This window comes from Branchiostoma lanceolatum, chromosome 2 (assembly GCF_035083965.1).
Source record: "Branchiostoma lanceolatum isolate klBraLanc5 chromosome 2, klBraLanc5.hap2, whole genome shotgun sequence".
NCBI lineage: Eukaryota > Metazoa > Chordata > Leptocardii > Amphioxiformes > Branchiostomatidae > Branchiostoma > Branchiostoma lanceolatum.
Genome location: NC_089723.1, coordinates 5726440 through 5753574, shown reverse-complemented (window position 1 = coordinate 5753574; position 27135 = coordinate 5726440). Strand labels below are relative to the sequence as shown.

The 27135-nt window shown below is 40.9% G+C and overlaps 1 protein-coding gene across 1 annotated transcript in view; it reads left to right on the top strand.

Annotated features, from left to right (window-relative positions):
- Positions 1-167: 167 nt before the first annotated feature.
- Positions 168-27135, top strand: part of LOC136427242 (peroxidasin homolog) — a 123355-nt gene continuing 96387 nt past the window's right edge. Inside the window, exon 1 of the mRNA XM_066416038.1 lies at positions 168-1143. Coding sequence (XP_066272135.1) covers positions 986-1143 — 158 coding nt within the window. The 5' untranslated portion in view covers positions 168-985. The remainder of the gene's footprint in view (positions 1144-27135) is intronic.

Below are 27135 nucleotides of genomic sequence, written 5' to 3'. Positions count from 1 at the left end.
TATTGTTTCACTTTTATGGACTGCAATAACATTTTACACAATACACATTGATGGAAAGGCTAATTGATATCTAGAAATAGTACGTTATGTTCCATATTACTTTGAAAACAAGAATTTAAAATGTTTAGTGGCTCCCTCTTGTAGTAATCAACTAGTCCTCTATGTGGGACTAGAGTTGAGGGCAAAGTTGGCCACACGGTGTGACAGGGTAGTCGTGCTCTGCAGAGTTCGACTCCTTTGTTGCCGTCCCGTCGCGTTTTTGCAGCACAAATCTTGTCCGTAGACTCTCAGAGGTTCTTCGATCATCTTTCCGTGGACTTGAGGAACTCTGTACGGTTTGCGGTGCCTGTGGGTTGGATCGGTCGCGCCGGAACACTTTGGGACTGACCGGCGGCGAGGAGGAGGGCAGCTAGCGGTGCCTCAACAAGGCCAGGGTTGACTGGCGGTCACGCCAACCCGCTGTGCGCTGGGATTCCAAACAGATACAGTGTTGCAAGATACAACAACACCAGCAGGACTTGCTCGCATTCTAGAGAGGTCTTCTTTCTATCCACCCACGCGGAATACAGACAGACAGACTGCCAGCGGGCTTTGACCAGGAAGGTCCTTACCTGTTGTTCGTGGAGAAATTTGAAATCGCAGATTCCCGACTGTGAACATCTGTGGGCGGCGCTCCTCTTGACTCTGCCCGCCGGTTTTTATTTTCCTTCTCAGCTTTTACTTTCCCGGCCTCGGCTACAGGCTGCTGGCACAGTAAATCGGAGTTGGAGACGAGTTCGCAGAAGTTAGTTTGGGGTTTCCACAATTTACATCTTTGTTGTTTGGTGCGAAGTGATTGTGTCAATTTTCTGGATTCCCAGCCGGCTAGCCGAGACTTGCAGAGGCGTGCGACTACCGGGTCTGAAGAGTTTGTTTCCCGACCGTGCTCTAGGATTTATCGGTGTTTGACTGAAGTGGAGGTCACCTCATCTTGCCGGCAACCAGCATGCTTGGACTCGGGCTTGTGCTCACCGCGGTGTTGGTGTTGGTTCCCTCGGGGAGCCAAGCGTGTCCCTCCCGCTGCCTGTGCTTCCGGACCACGGTGCGGTGTATGCACCTCCAGTTAGACCGGATCCCGCAAGTGGCGCCTACCACTACCATACTGTAAGTTATTAAACTTATTTCAAACTTTTAAGAATATTTGATGCATACTTTTCTTGAGAAAGTAAATATTTAGTAGTATAACATCAAGGCGATGGATACAACTGTGGTTTCAACGCCGACTTAACATTCTGACTTTTGGTGAACAATTTTTATTTTGTTGTCAAAACTTTGACTTTTATCTGCGCAACTGCTTGCGAAAGCTGACATCCAAAAAAAGTGTGATTGCTTTTTGTATTTGTTCAACTTTGATTTTAGAATGGTTGCTTTATGTTTGTCTCTGTGCGTTTGCTAAGGATTCATGGGTGATTTGCGAGCATTGTTGTGCTCAAAAACAAATGCTGTCTTTTCTTGCTCGCTGTTGCGCGCAGTGCGCCCTTAGTTTGTAAAACCTCTCTGTTGTTATTGTAATTGATCGTTCAGAATTGCTAAGTAGTATTTGAAAGAAAAACAAATAAGTTCGTGCTGACCAAACAATAGATGACCATCACCCCTCGTGTAATCGTTAATTGATATATTTCAATACAATTTGAGTCCATAGCGATATCTGTTCCCATTTGACAGGAAAAGTTCTCAACTTGTATCAATATTTGATATGGCCATGTTGTCTACAAGTTGACAAAACAAACGGTATCGTTTAGGTAAATTTGCTCTTTCTGCACGAGTACCGAGAAATCATTTGCTTTCTTCTTGTAGATTGATCATTGTGGTTTTTCTGGGTCGTATAGCTGCTCTCTATAACCCTTTATTTGTTGAGCTAGTCTGTAGGGACCTTGTTGGGACCGACCGGCGTCTCTCCAAGATAAGTCCGGCGTATCACTTCCGATACAGTCTGGCTCTTGAATTACTCGTTACTTTTCAAAAGGCTGTTGGTAAAATGTAACTTCTTTATATGTTTTGCTACATGTTTTGACAGAAATTTATTACTGCAGTTATAATTTATTGGCTTGTATTATTGAAGAATGAAAGCCGAAACGACAGAATGGCAGGAGTTCTTTTTCTGGCCTATGTCAAAATGTCAGAGCCAGAGGGAAGTTGTCAGTGAGTTGTGATGGGGGTTGTTGGTTGTCATAGAGATTGAAAAACTTGCGTGGAGAGGACAGATGTTTTCAGCTCAGGTAGGTGACTGAGTGAAACTTAAACCTCTAATTCCTTGGCGGGTCAAGTTATTACCATTTGCAGCCTCTTTCAATTTTGGGGCAACTCTTGGTCTGCAGGCGGATTTTAATACCTACTAGCTTCCACTTGCAGCTTGTCTGGCATTTTGTTACAACCTTAGTACAGAACTTCCGGAGGTGGTGTTGGTTTATCAGTTATAACATTTGATGTGCTCCACTCACAGGCCCTAAGGCCAACCTGGGGAAAATGTAAGAATGCAAGAACATTTTGTAATCAGATGCCAGGGCTCGAAATTAATTTTTGGGAATAGGCGAACTGGATCACCTAACATGAAAATCTAGGTGCTGAGCAGCTCGGAAAAAACTTTGGATGCACATCATAAAATAAAGTAAAATGTATTGTCAGCAAAACTAGAAGAGAGATGAAAGAGCTCTCATATTCAAAGTTGCAGGTAGAATTCGGAAGTCTGTGTGTAGCACAATGTTGGCAAGCACAGTTCAAAAACAGTTTAAAGTTTTGTCTGATGAACCAAACTTAAAATTTTGGGTGCAAGGAAGTGCATTTACACCCTGTATTTCGAGCCCTGGATGTAGAGGTTAATTGTTCTTTATTTATTGGCAACTTCATTTACCTTATTAATTCAGTGCTTTAGTTTAATATGTTTTCAGCTTTTCGAATACTACAGCTGGCTAGACAGACCTCAATCAATAAACCTGTCTGCAGAATTTGAAGCAGTTGTAAAGGGAATCATCATGGAAAAGTTTTTACATTTTTGAAATGGATGAGTTGACCTGGTCTCATAGCATCTCACTTCTGTGTCATTGGGCTATACCATTGGTATGAATTGAAAGGGTGGTCAGTGTCAAGTCCAGGGAAAGCCTAATTCAAGGTTGCAGAGTCAACATGAGAGAAGTTGAGAAACCTTTGTCCAGACAACATTAGACCCGCACAACATGTTTTGAATTTAACATAATTAAGGGTCAAGTACGTCAGGTGTAGCATTTCACATAACAACTTTTCAGTCTGGTTTTTGGACAGGCAAGAATCATAAATTATGCAAATTATGACCTCATTAGCATAAACCACATTCTGATGTATTCACCTCTGTCCAGACAACACCAGACTCGCACAACACGTTTTGAATTTAACATAATCTAGGGTCAAGTACGTTGGGTATAGAATTTCACATAACAACTTTTCAGTCTAGTTTCTGGACAGGCAAGAATCCAGCATTTCAAGGTTCAATTATTCGTAAAGATTTTTGTTAGATTTATACATGTATCACTTTTGCTGCAGCCAGGTTCTGAGATACCATCATAATATCTTAAACTAGATGCTTAAGTTTCTTCTAATGCAAAGACCTTGTATACAGTATATACCAGAACTGTGACATTAAGTTAAACAGATTTTGAAAAAAGTTCTTCTATGCAACATACTTAAATCCACACATGTTTCTATCTTGTACAGCACTCATGGTTGACATACCTTTTTTTGAAATGGAAGAAGGTTAAAAACCTCTTATCTTATTCTTAAGAAATATGCCACTGTAGTAACTTTTAAATGTCATCTAGCTGTCCTTGTACTTTTTTCTGTTGAAACAGATCTATGTCAATAAACATATATTTCCTCCCTGGGTTTTGGTAGGAATCAACTAGTGGACTGAAATAACATCTCTGTTTACAATATTATCACTGAAAGCATCAACCTGATGTGTTTCTTACCCTCCAAGACTACCCTCTGGGGGACTCTTTTTCCTTTCAAAACAGGCAGAAATCACAATTGTTTTGATACAGGAAGATTAACGTTCTAATTCTGACCTGCCAACCTTTAAAATGATGCCAGAGAACTTTTTCCATTGTGCAAGAAGCCTGATGTTTTTATTTTATCCTCCCGAACTACCCTCTGAGTGACTCTTTTTCCTTTCAAAACAGGCAGAAATCACAATTGTTTTGATACAGGAAGATTAACGTTCTGATTCTGACCTGTCAACCTTTAAAATGATGCCAGAGAACTTTTTCCATTGTGCCTGATGTTTTTTATCCTCCCAAACTACCCTCTGAGGGACTCTTTTTCCTTTCAAAACAGGCAGAAATCACAATTGTTTTCATAAAGGAAGATTAACGTTCTGATTCTGACCTGTCAACCTCTAAAATGATGCCAGAGAACTTTTTCCATTGTGGAAGAAGACAACCTGGAAGGCATCATTTCGTACAGGCCCTTGCCTGGGTGGGTTGGAATGTGCTCGGATTCTAACTCGTTTATGCTGTCAGTTACCGGCGTCTTTGTTTTGACTTGTGCAGAAGTTCAAGTGCAACTTTTGTTGTTGTGATGACACTGTAAATACATAATCACCTAGAGAATAGTGTCCCTTGTGTTCTTGTTGATATACCTTTTGGCCTCTGAGGTCACCGAGGCGGTCTTCGGTTTATTTTGGTTTGTACCTCTCAGGAGCAAGAATTCTGGGCGAGTGACCTTTAACCCCTTGAGGAAGCCCTCAAAAGTCTGTAAGTGCAATGGTGGTGAAGTATGGCTTTTGAAATTGCTAGTTGAAATACCGCTTAATGCCATTGTATAGGTTGCAGGTGAAAGTAGAAGAGGATGCGAGCAGTGGATTTCTACTTAACCCTTCAAGTGTAACGGGCCAATTGTATCCCCTAACTCTAATCGGCCATGATACTGGGAGGGTCAAATGTAGTGCCCTTGAACTTATTGAGAACAGCCCCGTCATCACCTCTGTTCACTGCCGCAATATTTCACCCAGTTGAAAGCCGAAGTTCAAAGCTGGTAAACAAAGAAGGGGGGAAGGTTGTCATTATGTCACCTTCAAGTCAGTGCCAAGATGTAGAAAGCAGTCGCAAGGTTGCGCAATGACCTCTTGGCTTGTAAATCCCCTGCAGCGGCTTTGAAGTACAGTATTTGCCATGTTACACACAAGAGTACAGTAAACGAACATTGTCGTCCCTGTTTTTTCTCCAGGCCGGGGGTGCAATTCTCAGAAAAGGATTAAAGCTTAAACAGCTTGCACATTTTAGAAGAAGAGGGCAAGAAACGATAACAGCAATGAAAGACCTTTGTACATTCGTGCCTCAAGGGTTTACATCGTGTAGGTACAGGTCCCAACAAACACGAATACAGAGATGGGTAGACTATATACATGAGTTAAACATACATAGTAGTATAGACAAGTATAGACTACAATACACAAGGTAAACAATCGTCATAAGACAGATTTTATGCTCTAAAAAAGAGGCGAATTTACACCTGGGGTTGCCTAGTACTCTTTCAGCCAGTTTCTAACAATCTTTCCTCTGGTTTTAGAGTTTTTTGATAAGCCTCTTATCTTTTTATCAGATACTTATCAGAACGAACAGTTATCTCAAAGCTCTTGTTGGGGAGGTAAAGCTGCTATGTTTTCGTAGCTGTCTGTTTCTGTCACAAACTTCCCCATAACATCTGCTTGGAGATTAGACAGCCAGAACCCCTAAGCTCACTATAAGTATGACTATGGGCCTTGACAGCAATTTCATGGTTTCTTACCCTTCTATTTCTGCTTCAGGGAGTTGAAAACTTGATCAGGGTGGGTGCAGTTACTGTCAAAACTACATCTACCCCAAAGAAGATCTCTTGGTGGACAGAGAAGTCTATGATTCTTGATTCTTGGGTCATTGGGAAAAATTAAATGTATTAAAGGGACCAGCAAAAAGTGGTGGCATTGACCAGATGGTCTTTATGTACAGGTGGACACTCGTACAGGTTTGATTGTATTGTAAAGATAGACTGAAGGTAAATATTAATGATTTTTTATACTGGTTTTCTTTGCAAATATCGACAGATGACATTGTCTTCACTTCATTAACATATCTATTCAAAGTTTTGGTATAAAACCTACTTCTGCCATATCTTTCCTTAGTCACTGACAAAAGATAGCGGATGCTGTCTGAAATGTCTGACTGTTTCAAAATTTTATCCAGTTGCTTGAGGAACTGTTTTTGGCGTATCTTATTACCTGGATGTCTAACCTTCATCAATGTATCGACAGATAAAGTTAGCAAACTGGTATGCTACATAGTGCCGACACTTGTTGTGAGGTGTGTGACAATGCTGTGATGTCAGCTGAATCTGAAGAACTATGGCTGGGTGAAATGAAAACTACTTTGACATTCCACTGAAAATACCCCCTTAGAGTATGAAAGCCACCCCTTATTAAGAAGGCACATTCCAAGGATCTTTCTGAATGAAAATGAGGGCCGTAGTTTCCTGTTCACCTGTTCCCTGCAAGATACTGTAATTCTTGTTTCTTTCACTGTAACTTTATGTTCACCGTTTTCACGGTCACCTCTGTACCGTGAACTTATCATCACTGTGAAAAAACCTGTTGTTGTTTTTTATGATTCCTTCACATATCCGTTCTGTAAATCACTTGCGGCCACCATGAAGATAAAGTTCAGTGAAAGTGTCCATTTTCCTTACACCATGAAATTTTGCTACCGTGAAGATAAAGTGAATTACAGTATACAGTACTGCTATTGTAAGAACAGAGGAATATTGGTAACATACTCTGATACTTACTCCATACGTTCATTACCCATTTATAACGTCTTGAATTTTGAATGTCTCAAACAAACAAACAAACAAACAAACAAACAAACCAACCAACAAACAAGCAAACAAAAAAATTATTGGAAGGTTTGTTTGAAACTTGAATGAACCTCTTGGCTAGAATTTCAAATGCAAATCTTTGCAGTGCTGAACCCTTTACCTCATTTATGCCCATGCTTTAGGCTACGGTTTCCTCTATTATATTGATATTATTACAGGTTCTAAGATGATATATTAAGGTCTCATAGCCTTTTAGAGGCCGTAGGGGCAGTGAGTTGTTAATCCTCTATGTGTAGCGCATAGTGTTGGAAGGTGGAGGCCATCCCTCTCCTTCCACCACCTTTTACCTCCCCAACCAAAGTCAGGTACCCATTTTACACCTGGGATGAGTGAGGAAGGTTGTGTAAAGTGCCTTTCAGAAGGACACAACGTCTACACCAGGAATGTCAAGAAACAAACAAGACTTCTTCAAGTTCTTGATCTTGTGCCTCTCCCAGGGACACGACGTCTAGCCTGGAATGTCAGGAATCGAACCCCCGATCTCTTGATCTGGTGTCTGCTAGTCTAGCCACTTGACCATTCAAGGCCGCTCTCTATGATAACACTGCTGCACTGTTTACAAAGTGTTGAGTTTAGCTGGTCAACAGGTGGTCATTATGTCAGGCCTTGTACATGTCAGAGGCACCTGGCTGCATAAACAAGTGAGCTGGGGGAGACTCTGGTAGGGTCCATTGAGAAATGAAGAGGATATGATAATATCAATCAGTGCTGTCTCCAGCTTCAATTTTGTTTTCTGTCCCACATTGTTTGGAAGCCCACGTTCTTGATTTTCCTTCAATTTTTGTGTTTTTTTGGAGCCCATGTTGTTGATTTTTCTTGTTTAACTTTGTTAAATCTGTCATTTCAAACCTACGATAATACATTTTCATCAAACTCGTGTTGTAAAATTCAGATTTTTTGGACGGACGGGGTAAAATTTTTGTCCGTCCCAACAAGCAAAATTTCTGTCCCAAGACGAAGGGATGGGTCCTGGGGACAGTCCTGGTATCAATGTTGCGATCTAGAAGAATCAGAAGGAAAATATGATGTATTCAATATCAAAGGACTACAATATTGGAATTTTGATCGAGACAACACAAAATTTTTAATATTTTTTTGTGAATCCAAAGAACATTTGATCCGTTCCAGTCATTCATTCCCGGGAGACTCTACTTTTGTATATGTTATAGAATCCTTTTGCTTGGCTTCCAGGGCTCTGTATACATCAGAATATTGATTTAGATTTATGCAGACATTTTGTGTATATAATATATATCTGTAATTAGTTTTATCAGGTCGGTATATCATTTCAAGGATATATGTAGTTTTCTTAGGCACACAACCTTATTTTCTTCTCTACAGATGTTTTGACAACCTATCTGCTGTCTTAATCAGTGTAGAATAAACTTGTTCTATCAGTGCATAGTGAAGCCCCCTTCAGATAGGAAAAGTTTACTTTGCATGGGACAGGACAAGTTTATTTTACACAGCAGGTTGATTAAGACAGCAGATACAGGAACTGAGGTAGGTTGTCTAAACATCTGTAGAGAAGAAAAATAAGGTTGTGCTCCTAAGAAACAGAAATATAAGCTTACAAAGACACTACATTTTCATCAATTTCATATAATAAAGTTCTCATTTTGGGACGGACAAGGTAAAAAAACATTCCGTCCCAACAAGCAAATTTCTGTCCATGGACGGAGGGACAGGTCCTGGAGACAGCTCTGCTAAGAAAACTCTGTTTGACTGTCGTACACATATATAGTATATATGCATGTAAAAGTAGCTCTTGAAGACAGTTCCACTGTAACCCCATAGATATGAAATAATGTCACCTTTCTATGCAATATACAGTGTAGAATCAAGGAGGTTAAATTTAACCTCTTTGGTAGAATGTACTGTAGATGGACTAACAAGATATGGGTTTTCAAATGTAACACAATGTAAGATGAAATATACTGAAATATGATTTGTAAATCAGAACAAAACATCTGCGTACTGTTATTACTGAAAAGCTGAACAGCAAGCTATTGTCCATGCAGACAGGTAGCCTTGCCAGGAGCAGAGGATATCCTTTGTTCCATGTATGCTTCCTGGATTAAGACACGAAAACAAACATGCTAGTGTGCCCTGGACACACAAGACACCAGACTCAATAGACTTGTTAAAGAAACAGAAGACAGACCAAGGAAAGGGCAACTTATGATCTTAAACTCTGTTTGGTGCCAGATGAATATGACTAAGCTCTTTGTTTGTTTCGCATAACTGGTAAACCACTTTAAGCCCCCCTCTCACTGGACCCGCGGCACACTGGCGGCGGCGTTGCGGCCGATCGAATTGACAAAGCCCTCAATGAATTTTATCGACAAAAAGAAATCTTTTTAAGCTTTGTGTGTTTTGTTGTCTTTTTGGTCATACTTGTACATTTTGAATGATATTCCCATTATAAAGTCAAAGGTAACACGAATCCAATTTAGGACGCAGTGCCGCTGCCAGCGTGCCGCAGGTCCAGTGAGAGGGGGGCTTAAGGCATAACACACCAGTTGTGTACAGTAGGTACAAGCTGCGTAAGACTGCACTGTAAGGTTTCATCCACTCACACTGGGAATAACCACTTGTTTTTTTGATAAGTGTGGTGTGATCTTTAACATGCTTGAGTTGTGGCTCCCTTCAAATACGGGACCTCTGCTTTACGTCCCATCCAAGACGACATCCCTAGCCGATACTTGGTACAGTACTACCTATTTTCACCTGAGTTGAGTGAGGAAATAGGTGTGTGCTGGTGTGTAACTGTGTTCCCTTCCCAGTACCTGAACTATCTCTCCTGGTAAAGGCCTTTTCTTGGCCAGGAAAAACATGTGGACTTAAATTGGCTCTGAATGGTGGGTTTCTGTAGAAGGCCCTTTTGGACTAGGATCAGATCTTTTGACTAGATCTTGGCAGAAGCACATTATCAGTGTCATTGACTGTGGCTCTGATGGATTGAAGTGTACTTCTGTATGTGTTTCAGCTCAGTAAAGCCATATCACTCACATGTTTTATCAATTCATCTTTTCGGATGGTGATGTAAAGCCCGGTGTGTTTAGCTTCAACTTCAACTCGTTCAAGCATTTTTTTGCCCTGTAAAGCTGTTTTAACCCTATAAAGAGTCCCATTGTTCATATTCATAATGTACTTTTGAATATGATATGCTGAAGCAATTTTGGTGTGAAGTCACATGTCAGTCTATATGCCTGTACATGTGTAAATGATACTCTTGATGTGGCCAGCTTCTAATCCCAAAGCAAATGCATTGGTCTCCTGTCTGGCTTGCTTTGTAGGTCTTTTGTGGCCTTTTCTGCATTTCTACATCTATCTAGAGCTGGGCTCTAGCTAGCTTGAATTTTTTTCCATCATCCCGATTCCCATTGACAAAAAGATCCTACAAAGAGTCTTCGTTTTTCTGTCACCTTGTACAAACTTCTATCAATTTATTCAAATTTTGACATTTTTATATCTTAACTCATGGATTTTTGTCCGTAAAGGTTGACGAAATGATCTAAAAATGTTTCCATCATATGCAACAAAATTGTGTCAAAATTCAAATGATGGAATGACGGATGCTGGATAGAACCCTGCTCTAGAGTGCTGGCCTTTGTTCCGAAATGTAAATCTATCATGTCCAACAAACATTTCTGAAACATTTTCAGCTATTCTAGTGTCTCTAGTGGTTCCTTTCTCCCCTGTGAACACTAGAAAGACATAGAAGTGCCAAAAAATGCCACGTCATAATACCCGCGAAACAAGGATGAATGCTACATCTGCTTGGAGATTAGCCAGCTTCACCACATCAGGTCTCATTCATGAGTTTTTTCGCCCCATAGGCTTACATGTTATAAAACGTGTTTTACATGGGCGCGTTCATAATGAAGCTATAGGAAATGCACCAATGTCATTCATTCTCTGTTGAGCTCATCTACCCTAGATCATTTGAAAAAATTGCCAACTACCAGTTGGCATACGATACCTTTTTATGGCAATTACAAACAGCACTTAGCTAGACCCCCTAAATAGGCACTTTCCAGCTGAAAGTGATCGACCGAATTACCGCCGATGTCCGGCTGTGGACGTCCGACCTCGCGCGCGGCTGCCGAACTTTACCTGTTAATTTCTTCCGTTATAAACAAGATTTCATCAGTTTGACGCTTGAGATCAGTCGGGCTGGCTAAAAGAGAATTTCCCACCGATATAAACACACGTTCATGCAGCCGTTCATTTTTTGGGCAACGGACTCTTTTAGATAGACGCGGAGTAACACAGGAATGAGACCATAAGTTGGTCTATTTCCCAGACATGTGTTGCTCTGGGTGAAACATCACCTTCTGTATGTATATTGGAACTTAATCCATGGGAAAGTTGGGATTTGACAAGACTGTTTCTTGTTATGTACGGAAGAGTCCTTCAGGACCTGTTGAACAACCCATTTGACTAAATTGAGTATTGAGTACTGTGAATGCAGAAATTTTTGCAGTGGTTTTATGTTCGCTGTTTTCGGGGTAAGCTATTCGCTGCGAACTTAAAACCATTGCCAAATTTTTTGCCCTCCTACCCCCTTGTCTACTATTGTCTCAAACGTGAACTAAAAACGACCGTGAACACTTCATTTTCTCCCTACCACGAATTTAAAACCATGCAAACTTAAACGCAATTACAGTATTTTTTTCTTCTAAGTAGACTCTCCCAGGCTATGAGATTCTCCTAGCCATAAACTCAGTAAGGAGTCATCTGTTAGATTGCTAGGGTTTATGTTACACAAGCTACATTGCTTGCAAATTACTGTAAATACATTTTAGTTTGCATGTTTTTTTTTCGATGTTGGGAGAAAATGGAGTGTTTGCGGTGGTTTTAAGTTTGCGTTTGTGACAGTAGTAGACTAGGGGGTAGGTGAGCAAAAAATGTTTGCGGCGGTTTTAAGTTCGCAGTAAAGAGCTTACCACGAAAACTACGAACATAAAATCACCACAAACATTTCTGCATTTACAGTATTTTCCTGTCAGTCATCCCCCCAGACATGTTCACCTGGTCTTCTGTTATTTTTCTTTCATCAGTGGTAAGATGTAGGCGGGTAAACCTATACTCTCATGACCTGTAGAAGTGATCCATGGTTCCAGTCCTCTTTAGAACCTGGATTCTATTTTGCCACGGCCAAGTTTATTTTGCCGCTATTTGTTACATCATGAAAAACAGACAGTTAAGTGGCCTGGCAACAGAAGAGCAATCTCAAAGTGATTACCTGGTAATCTCAAAGTAAATTCTGCTTCGCATGAAGAAAGGGTAGAAAATTGTGTTGGACAGCAGTTAAATGAGGGCCTGCGTGCCCCTTTTCCATAAGTGGTACTAGTCAGCTTGTTGTGATTTCTCGTAATTCGTAGGGAAACCCGTCTTATTCATGTAATTCGTAACAAGGCGACCAAAGTTTTGCGAAATTACCTCTCTTGATTCCAGTTAATATAAAGAGGGTTCTTCTGAATTCAACGCAAAGCGTTGTTGGGACCCCCATGCAGAGCCTCTAAAGGAACCGAAGCAATGTTAGGGCCTGAAAATTTTCAATTTTGAAAGTTCATTTATTTAGTAATTTCTATACATGATTACATGTACAGTGTTCAAACAGCACTATCACAATGTATAGCAACGTCCATGATGCGAAAATACGCTGTCGCTGTGATGTGAGAACTCACTGAAAATCGTCGCCTGGGTTTCTGTAGGCTAACGAAACTAAGGGAATCATCGTACGGCACGTTTTTGCACAGTTTTAAAATGCTCGAAGTATGAATTTACTATGCAAATGTGCTAAACAGTGTTAGTAAATGTCACTATCATAAAGATTTCAGCATTATTTTATTTCCATTTTTTGGGCACTAATATTGCTTTGGTTGCCTTTAGATTATGTGCAACTGTTGAGTGTTGTTTCTGTCTCTTCAAATTTGATTTAAAAGATGTGGCAAATGGTCAGTTACTTATCAAAGGGCGGAAAATGACAAAAGCTTCAACGGTACATGTGTTTGAAGCCATATGGGTTTCTGTTGATTCTAACTGCCTACTTCTATGCCAAGTCTTGACATTGCATAGCTTCATGTAAATTGACTCTCTGGAACTTGTCAGAACAAATAATACAGTACAAATGTTGGTGTGCACACAATATTTATCAATGACACGAAAACTTTGTTGAATGAACAGGTAAGGTGGCAACTTAACGATGACTAGCCTAATTGCCATTTTGTGTATATAGACTCTAATTTGAAACTAATGTCTGTTCAGTAATTACAATAAAAACCAAGGTCAAGAAGCATAAATAAAGAGGTCATCCCATACTAGACTGTTTGTGGGTGGTCTTGATTTATGTCTATATTGTTATACCCATAGAAACCGACAGTGCAGCTCTGGCTATGCTGAACAGATGAAAAGGTTCACTAACTTATAGCAAACCTGCAACTCATTGTCTGTAACATAACTATTTGAAGAATGGCATTTGTAGGGGCTAAGAGTTAGAGACAGAGCATTTATTGAAAACAGCAGTTCATTTGCAGAATCTTGTGTGCGGGTCTGAATGCCTTTTTTTTGTGAGGCGAAGCAAGCTTTTATTCGGTCAGCCCACTCTACTTCAAGTTCAACAGTAGCCATTGTTGGTAAATCATTTTTTATCCTGAATTCATCATTAAGCATAAGGCCACACCATTTTAATTTCTTGGTCAACAGAATTTAAAAAAAATGCTAGATTGGAAAATCAACAGGAAAACAGAATCTCATAGGAAAGTTTGTACTTTGGTGCACACAGTTTCAGGGAGTGAACAGGGTCAGGTGCAAGTTTTCACCCCAGCCTTCTGTTTTCATGATTTTTTGTGTGCTAAAATTTAAAAAAAATCAATCCGTTATTCAAGTCAAATGCTAGGCTGCCCAAATGTCACAACAGAGTGTCCGGTTGTGTCGGTGTCCGCAGACTAGGTTTGCCAGACACCCCTTGAATGCAGCCGAACAGTTCAATGACCTCACAAACATTCCCAAAACCTTCCACCATAGCTAGTCAATCTATCATTAAGTGTGTAACAGTGGGGTTCAAACACCACTAACTGACCAGTCTAACTGGTCAGGACCTTTTACTTTTTAGTTTTAGCCTTACGCTGGCGGGCCTGGGTTTGATCCGGAAGCCAGGAGATGGTGCTACTTGCCTCTTGTCTGCTCTCCTAAATTTACCGCATTACCAGGAAGCCCCCCATGCAGACCCTCATTTGTCAGCAGGCATTTTTGTAGCATGCGAGACAAAGATATAGCTGTGTGACTGTTAGGGGTCATCAATGTCTGGGAATGGAACATGCACTCTGATTGAAAACAAAAGGTCAACGTATCATTTTCTGAAAGAAAAGCATTGTGATAGTTCTTTTGGGTGGAGCATGTCATAGATGAAGAAAACAGATTTGACAGCATAAAGACTTGAACTTCATTCATTGTTAAAGTGTCAAATGAAAACTAGGACAGCATGGACAGTGTTGATCTTAATCTACGATCATACTTCATAGTTCTTTAGGGTAGGTCATGTCACAGATGAAAAAAAAAAAAAGAGTTGACAGCATAAAGACTTGCACTTCATTCATTGTAAGTGTCAAATTGAAAAATAGGACAGTATAGGGACAGAGTTGATCTTGGTCCTGACACCAATTTGAACCTAACTGTACCAGAGAGAACGAGCACTATTTTCCTTTGAGTTCTAGTTTGGACCTGGCATGTTTCTAGTTTGAGTAAGGCTGTCTCCAGGTACTCTCCAAGCAGAGGTTCGGCTCCAGCTGGTTTTTGACGTGTTTTTAAGGGGTTTTTGTTGAGCTTTTTTGTTTTTACCAAAACGGGACAAAAAGGAAAGCCCGACAAAAATGGTTAAAAATCCGTCTAAAACCAGCCGGAGCTGAACGTCAGCTTGGAGAGTGGTCTCCAGAACCCGTTCCTCCGTCCCAGGATAGAAATATGCTCGTTGGGACGTAAATTTCACCCCTTCAATCCAAAAAACTGAACCTCAGGACATGGAATTGTATTTTTCTAAGCTTAAAATGATATCTGATGACGAAAATTGAGTTTGAGTTTTATTTAGATCCACAATTAGCCTCATAAGAGGCTATTCTTCCTGTGGTCTACACATTCATATTTACACATTACAATAGGGATATACAAAGACATACAAAGTGACAGTAGAGGACAAAAAAAAAATAATTCCTTAAAAGCAATAATTACAGTCCAAATTTTTGCTAATTGCCGCCGGTCTTGTTCCACAACTGAGACATTCTGTACAGAAAGCGCCTTTTCTGAGTGTTGGACTTTGGTTTTGGAAGTCTGATTTTCTTTGTTCTGGTTGAGCGTGTTTGGTAGTTGTGGATCTCTGACTGGAATGTGAGTTTGTCGTACAGGACCCTGGAAATTGACAACATGGGCTCCCAAACGATGAGTGGGACAGATAAAATTTAAAGCTGGAGACAACCCTGAGTTTGAGTGGGTCTACAACATTTAAACAAGTAATGATGTGGTATTTAGACTACTTTAAGTACTAAAGGGCCGACCAGGAACACCTACAGACTTCTCAGTCCTTATCGGTTCCATCACACACATCATCAATTTAGGGATGCACGAAAACACCTCGTCTCCAAGCAGATCTACCGGTGGCAAGACAGTATCTAAAGGGCAAAACAGTATCTAACTGGCCAATTAAATACTTCTGTAGTAGTACTGAACTGTTTTTGGCCTTTTGGATACTGTCTTGCCATCGGTAGATCTGCTTGGAGATAACAAAATACCCTTGCCTGGAGCCAAGAACAACACTTGGGTAAACTGTGTTTGATTCATCTTGGTTTGACAAAGCTTTTCAGACCTATGCCTTGTGTCTTCTTCGGTGTCATTGCAGTTTTCCCCTCTAAGTTTAGAAGAGCTTATAGTGTTCACCTTGCATTTGGAAGGTATGGGTTTCAAAATCCAGACAGATAATACCAAAAACTTGAAAATTAGTACATGTCGCTTTCTCTGCTTAGAACTCAGCACTTCCAGAACGAGTATGGAAGTAGAACACTCCACTAGCCCCTGTTGTAGTGTCACGTGTGGCCCAAGGGCTATAGAAATGGAGATGGGCACTGCCCCAATATACTGAAAGATGTGGGAAGGATTTGAACATTAAATTTGTTATGGAATATTGAAACTGAAATATATATCTTAAATACACATTTACATACATGTATATGCACAATAGTATTTCAGAGGTTTGAAACTTTACCTCATATGTGTTGTCAATAAAGTTAACAAAACACATCATAGCTCTTCCCCCATGACCCCTGAATAACCTTGACAGTTGTACTGGTCAGATACCACAAGCCCATCTACAACTTACAAGGCTAAGGTCAATAACACTGTTTTTCAACCGTCTTTGCCAAATCAGCTAAAATAAAGCGGTATCCTTGCATGTGTTGTTCATGAAATACATCATAGCTCTTCAGTGATGACCCCAATATCGTTGACAAACGTACCGGACAGATACCACAAGTCCATCTTCAAGGTTGAGGGTCAATGACACATTGTTTTCAACTTTGTTGCCAATTCAGCTAAACTGAAGCAGCATCTTCGAATGTTTTGTTCATGAAATACGTCATTGCTTTTCCCCTATGACCCGAACATCCTTGTGATGTGTGCTGGTCAGATAGCACAAGCCCATCTACAAGGTTTAGGTCAATGACGCATTGTTTTTCAACTTTGTTGCCAATTCAGCTAAAATGAAGCAACATTCTCCCATGTGGTGTTCATGAAATACGTCATAGCTCTTCCCTTATGACTCCAATATCTTGTGCTCGATCTTCAGATAGCACAAGACTATCTCCAAGGTTTAGGAAGGGACAAGGTGAATGTGATCTCAAAGGTTGAAGTCAATGACGCCTTGTTTTTAAACTTTTGTTGCTTTAGCCAAAATGAAGCAGCATCCCAAGGAGTTTGGCTGGTGATATGCCAAGATCGGTGCAAGGGGCATCACGTAGAGGAGTTTTTGGCACAGTGGAGAAATATAAAACATTCACGTCTAAATCTTTGGTTTGGATTTAACCCACTCAATGTCAAGGGCCATTATAAAGCCGATTTCTAATCTACTTAGATGCTGAAAGGGTTAAAGCCATATCAACATGGTATTTAGCTGTGTTCTTTTACTTTTACTTTAGAACAGAGGAGGTCACAGATATCAACACATAGGGAAGAAAAGTGACAAATGTACTGCAAGCAAAGCAACTGGTACAGTCTAATCTGCTCAAGAAGACCGCTCAGGGACCATTAAAATCTGGTCTATATGGACAGGTGGTTGCTATATCAGGGCTCGAAATTCATTTTTGGAAATAGGTGCACCACATAGAATAAAGTTGAATGTCAGCAAAACATGATAACAATGTTTAACGCTCTTAAGAACTTCAATCTGTAATTCTATAGCTAACCTTAAGATTTCAAACAAGACTTAGTGATACATCAAATAAAGTACAACAAAAGGTTATACTACTTTTTCTGGAAGAATATTCTGTATACTTAGCGTACAATAGTACCCTTATCCTATAGCCTACAAAAATATCTAGGTGCACTGGTGCACCCACAGTTGTTAATTTTCGCTGTTAAATCTGCCATTTCAAGCTTACAAAAAAACATTTTCATCAATTTCAGATCATGACGTTCAGATTTTATTTTGAAAGATTGGGTGAAATTTTTGTCCGTCCCAACAAGCGAGGGACGGGTCCTGGAGACAGCCCTGGTATTGGGACTCTTGCTGCGCCCTCACTGTCCTGACCAACCGCAGTGTTTTGACACTCTAAGAAAATTACCACCATCAGACCATGTTAATTTTACAGATGATTTGACTTCTTTGGAAACCAAATGGAGCAAAGCATGTTGTGTAATCATTCAAAGCCCAATGACCGCAAAGGTCAAACTTGTTCTGTTGATTGCAATGACATTTGTCAGGAGATTACCTGGTTTAATTGGACAGAACCTCTTTTTCACTTTGTACCTTTTTAAAGATTAAGCTTCCCTTTGTAGTTAATCCATAAATTGATGAATTAAATAATTAGTTAATAACTGTTAATTGATTATGTGAGTTTTGCCACAGGCGACCAATGACTACCGACCCAAAACTTTCCCATTTTTGTAAGTTTGGACCAAGGCCCTACCACTGCACAAAAGCCGAGAAACATTTTTTATTTGGGCCACCTTGAATTGGTTTTTACATACAGGGTCCAAAAGTTCTCCTTTTATCAATTAGTTCAGAAATTGATCAATTACACAATTAGTTGATAACTATGTTAATTGTTTATGGCTGTTTTGCCACAGCCTGCTGTTAGTGTAGAACTCAAACCTAGGTCACGTAAAAAAAACCAACACACTTATCATTTATTATTATAATATCAATAATCAAGAAGAGTTGTGGTGGCCCGATGTGCTTGGCTAAAATATGCGACCTGTAGCAAAGGAAAAAGGTCATGCCTCGACCTTAGCCTGAGGTCACCCGCTTTACATGTGTACCTTTACGCCTCTATTTTGTATAAAACATGACCTTTTAGCTGGAGCCATGTAGTAGATAGACTTACATTGTATATGTCTTGGCTTGGCTTCTCTGACGAAGATTGTATGTGTAGCTTAGAGCTGCAGGGGTCTATGTCGACATTTGAGTTACGACTTTCCCCTTACAAGGTGAATCCGACTTAAGGAACTTGAACAGGTTTTCCCTTGGAGTGCATTCAGTGGAGCCATGCCGGGGGGGGGGGGGGGGGGGACCTTGGTTAAAATTGGAGCCAGCAGTGTTTGGCGTAATCATGGCCTTTTGGCAAAAACAGACAGTCATTATGCCAAGGCATATCAAAGGTTGTTAGGTTTTTGATTTGTCATTCCTCCAAGAGGAGGATGTAAGAAACAGAAGTTCAGGGCTTGGATCTGTTTACATAGCAGTCAAAGACAAGAGATCAACAGTAAAGCACCAAGTGTGAGTGAGCTCTGGTGTAAAAGTGTGTAACTTGAATACAATTATACATCATACTATTCATAGTTTTTAGCCAAGTCCTGGTACAAATTATTCAAGGCCGTTTGTAGTTTTGACAACTTAAGATTGATACGTGACTAGCAATTAGAAAGGACAATTTAAGAAAAGATTGTGTGAGGCATTTATGAAGGCTAGACTGTGTGAGTGTCACAGATTATGTGAGTTTGTGTATTTCCCTAACCCTTTCATTTTTCTGTGAGGGTGTCCGCATCCAATTTACGAGGTATCCAGGTACATACATAAACTAAACCTCACACACCTATTCATTTCTCTTTACCTCCCCAACTCCTGGTAGCCTCTACCAGGCTCCACAGGTCGCTGGAGAAATACCGGTAGTAGAGATTCGCCAAATAGACAGATAACAAGCCAGGTGCAGAGGAGTTAGCTGGCCAGGGAGTACAGTTTGCGACCATGTAACTATGTTATCTGTCTATTTGGCGAATTTCTACTATTAATTTTTCCAGTGACCTGTGGAGCCTGGTAGAGGCTAAACTCAACGTACAAAGCCTATGAGGAGGCATCTAGATCTATGGCATCTACCCCTGATATTTCGCTCAGGTGGGGGTCTATGCAGTCCTGTTTCAACATCTCCTGAAGATAAATGCAGTATGTGAAAAATCTTCCTCAAACCAGGAATGTACCAACCAGAGTTATCTTCTTGCCAAGAGATGTCCCTTCCTGGATACAGTCCTTGGAACACCGGGAGGTAGATTCTTCTCAAAGAGGTTACTGTACAACCTCAAGTCCCTGTCACACATTCAGGGCCTTCCCACAGCCTTGCTCCTGACCACTCTCCAACCACGGTTGGCACTGGGTTGAGAGTAGCCTGGAATCCATCCTAATCTAGGTTTGGGACATACAGACTACACTCGGGCACGTGAAAGAACCCACCGAGCTTATCGAAAAGAGTAGGGATCTTTCCCGATGTGAGTGGTTCAAAACCTACAATCCTATGGCCGCACATGGGGCAATTATCATATTGAGGTAACCTGCACGCCAAATGGAAGTCGCTCCAGAATCTCGCGATTCAGCCCCGCCAATTGTGTGCTCCTTGCAATTCAGCCCCTGGCTGCGAAGAGGTAGTATTCGGCCTACCCAATAATAATGATATTACAGGACTCCCTCTCTCATCGTATGTATAACGTTGGGTAACATGAATTCGGGATTTTTCCGATAATGGTTGACTGAAATCAATCTTGCAGAACAATAAACCATCCTTTTTTTCTATAATTCTGTCAGTATCATGTACTATCTTTGCACTAATCATATATATGGTAGATTTTGTCTCTAGTCGTGCTGACACCATAATATGTCAACTTGAAACTACCGTCCGCCGCACGCACAATGACGGTGCTGTCGGACAGGGGGGCACATTAATTCGGGAGAGAAGATTCGTCTTGAATATCTTACCGCTAATCACATTTTATACAGCAGCTATTCGTTCCATCCTTGGCTTGAGGAGAGTGCTATGGATATAGACGTGTCCAAGTAAAAAAAATACACGAAAAAACGGCCGTACCGCACGCATCAGGCCTTCGGAAACAACCCGTGTGTTGAGTCGGTAGAACGTCACTCAAAGTTCACCCCCACCGTCATGGAAATTTGTACATTATTCATCGGGGCGTTAGCTGGATGCCGTAGAAATGGTAATACTACTATGTCCATGTGTTTCTGCTTGTGCTAAGAGCAAACTTTGAGGAAAATATCGCCATCAGTCCACTATCACACACAACATTTAGACAAAAAAGTGTTCCTCGCAAACGTTTGTCGTCTGCCGAATAGCAGGATTCTGGGTAACGAATATGGTGGCGGGAAAATTCACCGTAGTGCCGTAGCCATTGGTTGTAGCAACAAAGAGGCGTTTTGATGATTAATCACACTTAGAGTCCAGTTGTAGGTTAGCAAAAGAGATTCTAAGTTGTATTGTAAATAATTGTGTTTAGCAGGAAGCGGATGTGACATTTGTCTTATAAACCAGCGAACAACTATGTACATATAATTCTCCCACGAAGCCCTCAGACTGTGACAATAAGGGACGGAGAGTTTTTGACGTAGCCAACTTCTAATGCATGGTTATCGAAGCTTTTCAGACAGTGTTCTGAATACGTTAGTCTGTCAAGTTTGCATTTCTAGCGGTATTACTGATGTTGCATCTAGCACATATCCCTAAACACCCCGTTTTTGAAAAATCGCGAATTTAAGTACCCCACGAATTTATGTTACCCAACGTTACATGTATGTATGGTCACATCCCTTTATTTGCAAAACAAAACCCCAAGGATAACCTGGATACTGCCATTTTTCCATGTCAATGCCTCCTCACATGGCATGGCTCAGAAGTTCTCCACCAACATCAACACATGTGTTGTCTGTCCCTGTTTCAAAGGACCCCTGTAGTCTTCTGTTGTCAGACCACACCTGTAGAAGGTCACAGGCAACCACTCCAGACAGACTGACATCACGGTCCCAGAGGACTTTCTGTAAACAGAGAAGGACAAGGGAGGAGGATCCATCTAAAGAGATAAGAAGGCCAATACTGTAAATGCAGAAATGTTCGCTGTGGTTTTATGTTTGGGGTTTTCTCGTGGTAAGCTCTTCGCCGTGAACTTAAAACCACCGCAAATTTTTTTTCCCTCCTACCCCCTTGTCTACTATTGTCTCAATACTCTCAAATGTGAACTTTAAATCACCATGAACTCTCTATTTTCTTCTACTGTGAAATTAAAGCCGCGCAAACTTAAATGCATTTACAGTATTCCCAGGTCTGTCTTCATGACCTGTCCTCCCAGGAGAAAATTAGCTTGTTGGGATGGAAAAAAGTTTCAACCTGTCCCGTCGAAAAAAAACCTAACTTTATGACATGAAATGGATATTTTTGTAAGCTTAAAATAGCAAATAATGTTATACAAGGTAACAACGAAAATCAACATGGGCTCCTAACAAAATTCACAGGGACTTCAATGAATACCAACGTGCCAAAATTTGAACAAATCACAGTAGGATTGGTCTGGACCAATCGTAGGGAATTACTCTGGAGGAAGCGACCTCTGACCTCCGCTCGTGCCATGCTCACAATGCGAAATCCGCGGTTCTGAACGGCCGGCTCGCTCGCCTCCCGTGTAATGTTACCACCATCCCGCCCTTGCTGCAATTTTATCTTATAGAATCGTTTAAACTGACTGACACTGTACGTAATACATTACAGTTTGTGTTGTGACCGCCAAGACCACAGTCTTTGGCCGTTGATGTCTTTGTACAACCATTATAAGCCTCTACCACAGAGCAGTTTCACAGATTAAAGACATCACATGCCCCAAACTGTGCAGCTCTCTCCTTGTATTTTGTATGTGTACGTAAGTGTAATAATTCATGAAAAGGATCTTGAGTTACATGTATATGTGCAAACAAACAAACACAGACAGAAACAGTGCCCCAGTCGGAGTTGAATCTCCAACCGGGATGTAAAAATAATTTGTGCAGCTGGCTCATAAGAACATGTTTTTCCTTCCAAGGTTAAGGTGGGGTTAATCCCTGGTGACTTGCAGCATAAATGATTTATACTTGCTCTTGAGCTTGTTATGAAATATCATATCGGACCTCAAATACCCGGATCAGTGTTTCCGCCAGAGGGGCGTCTTCCCGTCAAATGACGGCCTTATGTCGCTTTGGACGGCCTGAACTCAGACATAGGCCATCCTCTTTAAAAAAAAGACAAACTAAATGCCGAGAAATCGGGAAAAAAATACGAGAGGTCGGCATAATTTCTTAGTTTTTCTTTGTTACTGCGGGCGTGGGGACGCTCTATATCGTTGGACATTCACACTCTTTTGTTTGTTGCTATTGTTATGCTTGCGAAGAATCGATGTCGGTGCCTTTGGCATACCGTGATCTCATTAAAAACCCGTTTTTCAAGACTCAATCGAAGAAAGTCATCGAAGAAAACAAGGAAAAACGTAAACAAAACAAGAATTTCGCCCGTGCATTTCAGCCTCTACGTCGTGATTTGCCGCGATTCGCCATCATTTCTGACCGTATTCGACACAATATATATTCCTTTGAATATTTTTCCGTGAAAATTCTCCATATGTACCGTAGAAAATTCACATAAGTCGCTCGCTCGAGTCTCTCGACGAGTCGCAACCTGCTCCGTCCCGGGCCGTCCGCCATGTTTTTAAGCTCATTGATATGCAAGGTTCTAAGCGCTGATTGGTCTACGTCATAAAACCTGTGCTCAGATTGGTTGACGGCAAGATGTCACGTGACCACATGGCGGGAAAACCCCTTTTACACTTCAGGCGTTTCTGGTCAATATAGATCGCATTTTGTGACGATTGAAGCAGTATTATAGCGACCTTCGTAACAAATTGATATTGAAAAATTAACAAAGTCTTTTCTGATCACAACATTCAGTTACTTTTCCTGGTCAATCAATTTTCGCGGTACGGTCAATTAATTTTCGCGGTACGGTCAATTAATTTTCGCGGTATGGCCCTCCCCAAGTGGACGGCCTCTCAGTCGCGGTCTGGCGGAAACACTGACCCGGATAAATGTCTAATAAACAAAGTCAGGGAAGGAACACCTGCTAATTTGCTGTACACGTAAAAATGAGTTAGGGATCCTAATGATATTTTGTAGGTGGGTAGGGGGCGGGAAACCAAAGGTCAAGTTCAATAATGGGTTGCCTAGCAGCTTTTTAAGGGACTGCAGAGGAACTTCCGGTTTAATTTGATACCCTTTCTTGATGTCATGTCCGCACAGGCTCTGTTGGTCGCCTATTTACCTTCCCTGCATAGCGGACTAAACATGGCATACTATTCACTCTATTTGGCAAATTTCTACCATTTTCCCAGCCATCGGCGGAGCCTGGTAGAGGCTAACCGGGAAGGACCCCTACTCTTTTGAAGTATTAAAGTGTTGAAGTTTAAGTTACCTTTACCCTCTCGGCTATTATTTATCCCCGCTGTATTACAGTAGTGTTCTGTTTGGAGGCAAGGGTGCAGAAAGTCATATATCCTGTAGGGTCATGTGACTTTTACATGTTCGAGCCCCTTCTTTTTCACCTGTGATGACCTGATGTCAGGTCGGAGGTTCTTGTAACTCTACCTGTGCCATTACAAGAGGACTGATTGATAAGAAGATGACAACTCTGGGGTGGAAATGTCTGCAAGGACATACTGCAAATGCAGAAATGTTTGCGGTGGTTTTATGTTCGCAGTTTTCGAGGTGAACTCTTCAGCACAAACTTAAAACCACCTCGAAACGTTTTGCCCACCTATGACTGTACCCTGGAATGATGACTGTAGCGTTTCTATTGTTTTAAACACGAACTTAAAGCCATCGCGAACACTCCGTTTTCTCCCTACTGCGAAATAAAAACTCGCAAACGTAGATGCATTTACAGTAGTCAACAATGTACATATTGTTCATGGACTGAATGAAACTCCAAACTACGGTATCATAAGGTGGAAATCGTTCCCACCAAGCACAGTATACGTAGCGCCCGGTAGGGGTATCCTTAGTACATGTAGATAGTGCAACTAGATAGCTTTAAACAATGCTTGCAGCTTGTGTATAAATCATTAAATGTTCAGTGCAAAAGGGCAGTTATACCGGCTATACAGACACAAATACAGAGATACATTTACAATGTGTGTATAGCATACTAGAAGTATATTGAAGGAAGATAATTAAGAGCAACTTAGAAAGAAGTTTGGGAACGATTCCTTGTATGATATGTACATGTTGTACATACCGTATTTCTTCTAATAAAGGACGCACTTTTTTGAAATTTCAACCTTCAAGATGAGGCTTCAGGTCAAAGCCAAAGTCGGGGTGCACACTTTATTTAGGTTTTCTCTCGAGAAAAGTCGCGACATAAGTCAGGAAGTCACCGATTATTACCCCAGCAGGCTGGCCCCGCCGCGTCGCTGACGAGCAACGATAATTTATGTTCTGTTCTTATTCATGTTTTTTTAATGTTTACAAGATATTATAAACGATGCTATATCATACGTATATTTTTGAAAAGGTATTCTAGATATAAGAATTATTGATTTTGTGATATTAAATATCAAACTAGGAGACACCTAATAACGCTAGGTGTTTTCAACCGCGCGACTATTTCAGTGTGTCGGGCTGGCCATAATTTCGTACCCCACGCCGCTTGTACTACGCCGCTTGCGACGTCAATAATTTCCTAGCCACCCACACGGCTGCAAATACGGGCACATCGTGCGTATCTGTGGATATTTTGTTCAAAAAACGTTATGGCTAGGATCTAAAATGTTCCAGAGTTTAGCTTCAGCGGGAGTTTAGTTTTTGTTTTGACGGATAAAACGCGAAAACCCACGCCGCTCTCGGCACACTTCCGGGTTCTTTGATCGCTAAAATTACGCAAAAGCCGCCAGTAATCCGCAAATAAATGTATCCTTTCCCGAAAACATCTTTTGGTTTTGCATTTTCTTTACCATAATGTTGCTACGTAGTCGATAAAACCGCGTTTTTATTGCGTTTTCATGTGTAACATTTCGGACAAAGAAAAAACTTGGACCGCGATTCTGCTGCCCCATGATGCACTTCGTCTGCAAAATTCCCGCCTTTAGCTGCAGCAACAACCAATCAGAGACGTGTAATGCGATCATGTGATGAGGATTACGTAACACGCGAAATGCATCTTGGGGCAGCAGGATTTGAACAATGGCGGCGGGCGATCGGCGAAATGAAATGATTTGTCAATGCATCGCTGTATTTTGCGGCATAAATGCCGAGAGACGAACTTTTATTTTATCTCAAAATGCGTTTGACACGTTTGTCTTTGACTAGCCCGGTAGAAATCAAGCGGATCGTCGTCTGGTCCTTCAATATCAAGGAAGTTCGTCAGATATCCTGGCGCGAGGTTCCCAGCTTGACGATTAAACTTCAAAACCTTTTTCCTCAAAATTTGAGCGGAGTAGAGGGTAAAGTGTTGACCCCAAATAAAGGTCATGTTTTCCCGAAAATTCCTTGAAAAATTAAAGATAAAGAAAAAACACCAGGACTTCATAGCCACATCTTGGAGACACGTGCCGAGCGGCCGGCGGCAGATCGGGGGTGCGCACTTTATTAAGGTTTTTCTGTCAACTATCTCAGCTGGCGTGATTGGGGTTGCGGTGAAGCCCAAATCGGGGGTGCGCACTTTATTTGGGGTGCGTCCTTTATTAGAAGAAATACGGTATCATGCAATTGAGTAAAAAGATGAAATTTTAACATTTTACAAAGACGCGAACATCGTAAAATTACAGTTGAACATTAAATATAAGTTTGGAGACTTGTTCTTTCTCAAAAAGGTGTGTAATTTGCTTATCATTGTCATCAAATTGGTGTACTTTTTTATGAGATGTTATCCAATACAATGTATGTACTGCAGAGTAAAACCTATTTCATGGATTTGCAATGGGTCTAGACTCTAAGGCATTGCCCAGACTTCCTATTATGTGTTAGTGGTAGAAACAAGATCCAGACTTTCAGGACATTCTTTATATACAATGTAGACACCCCAATCACTGCAACTACAAATTTGTCAGGCTTGGTTCCACTTGTTGGTAGCACTTTGACTCTTGAACGACACGTCTGAAAGAAACTGAAGTGTTCTGTTCCTGAAAAATGTAAGCTTTGTGGCACTAACAGAATAGCTGCTTGATGAACAAGGTACAGGGAGCTGAAATTAGAAAGACCTAACTTCTTAAGATATCTCTGACATCCAACAGAAAGTGAAGCGGTCTGAAAAATGAAAGCTTTGTGGCACGGAGAGAATGGCTGTATTTGATGAACAAAGTTCAGGGAGCTGAAATTAGAAAGACTTAAAATAATTAGATATCTCTGACTCTTGAAGGACAAGTTTAAAGAAAGTGGTGTTCCTGAAAAATGTAAACCTTGTAGCACCAAGAGAATGGTTGGATTTGATGAACAAAGTATGTAGGGAGCTGAAATTAGAAAGACTTAGAATGATTAGATATCTCTGACTCTTGAAGGACAAGTTTAAAGAAAGTGGTGTTCCTGAAAAATGTAAACCTTGTATCACCAAGTCAGAGAATGGCTGGATTTGATGAACAAAGTACAGGGAGCTGAAATTAGAAAGACGTACTAGATATCTTTGAGTCTTAAAGGACAAGTTAGAGAAAAGTGAAGTGGTC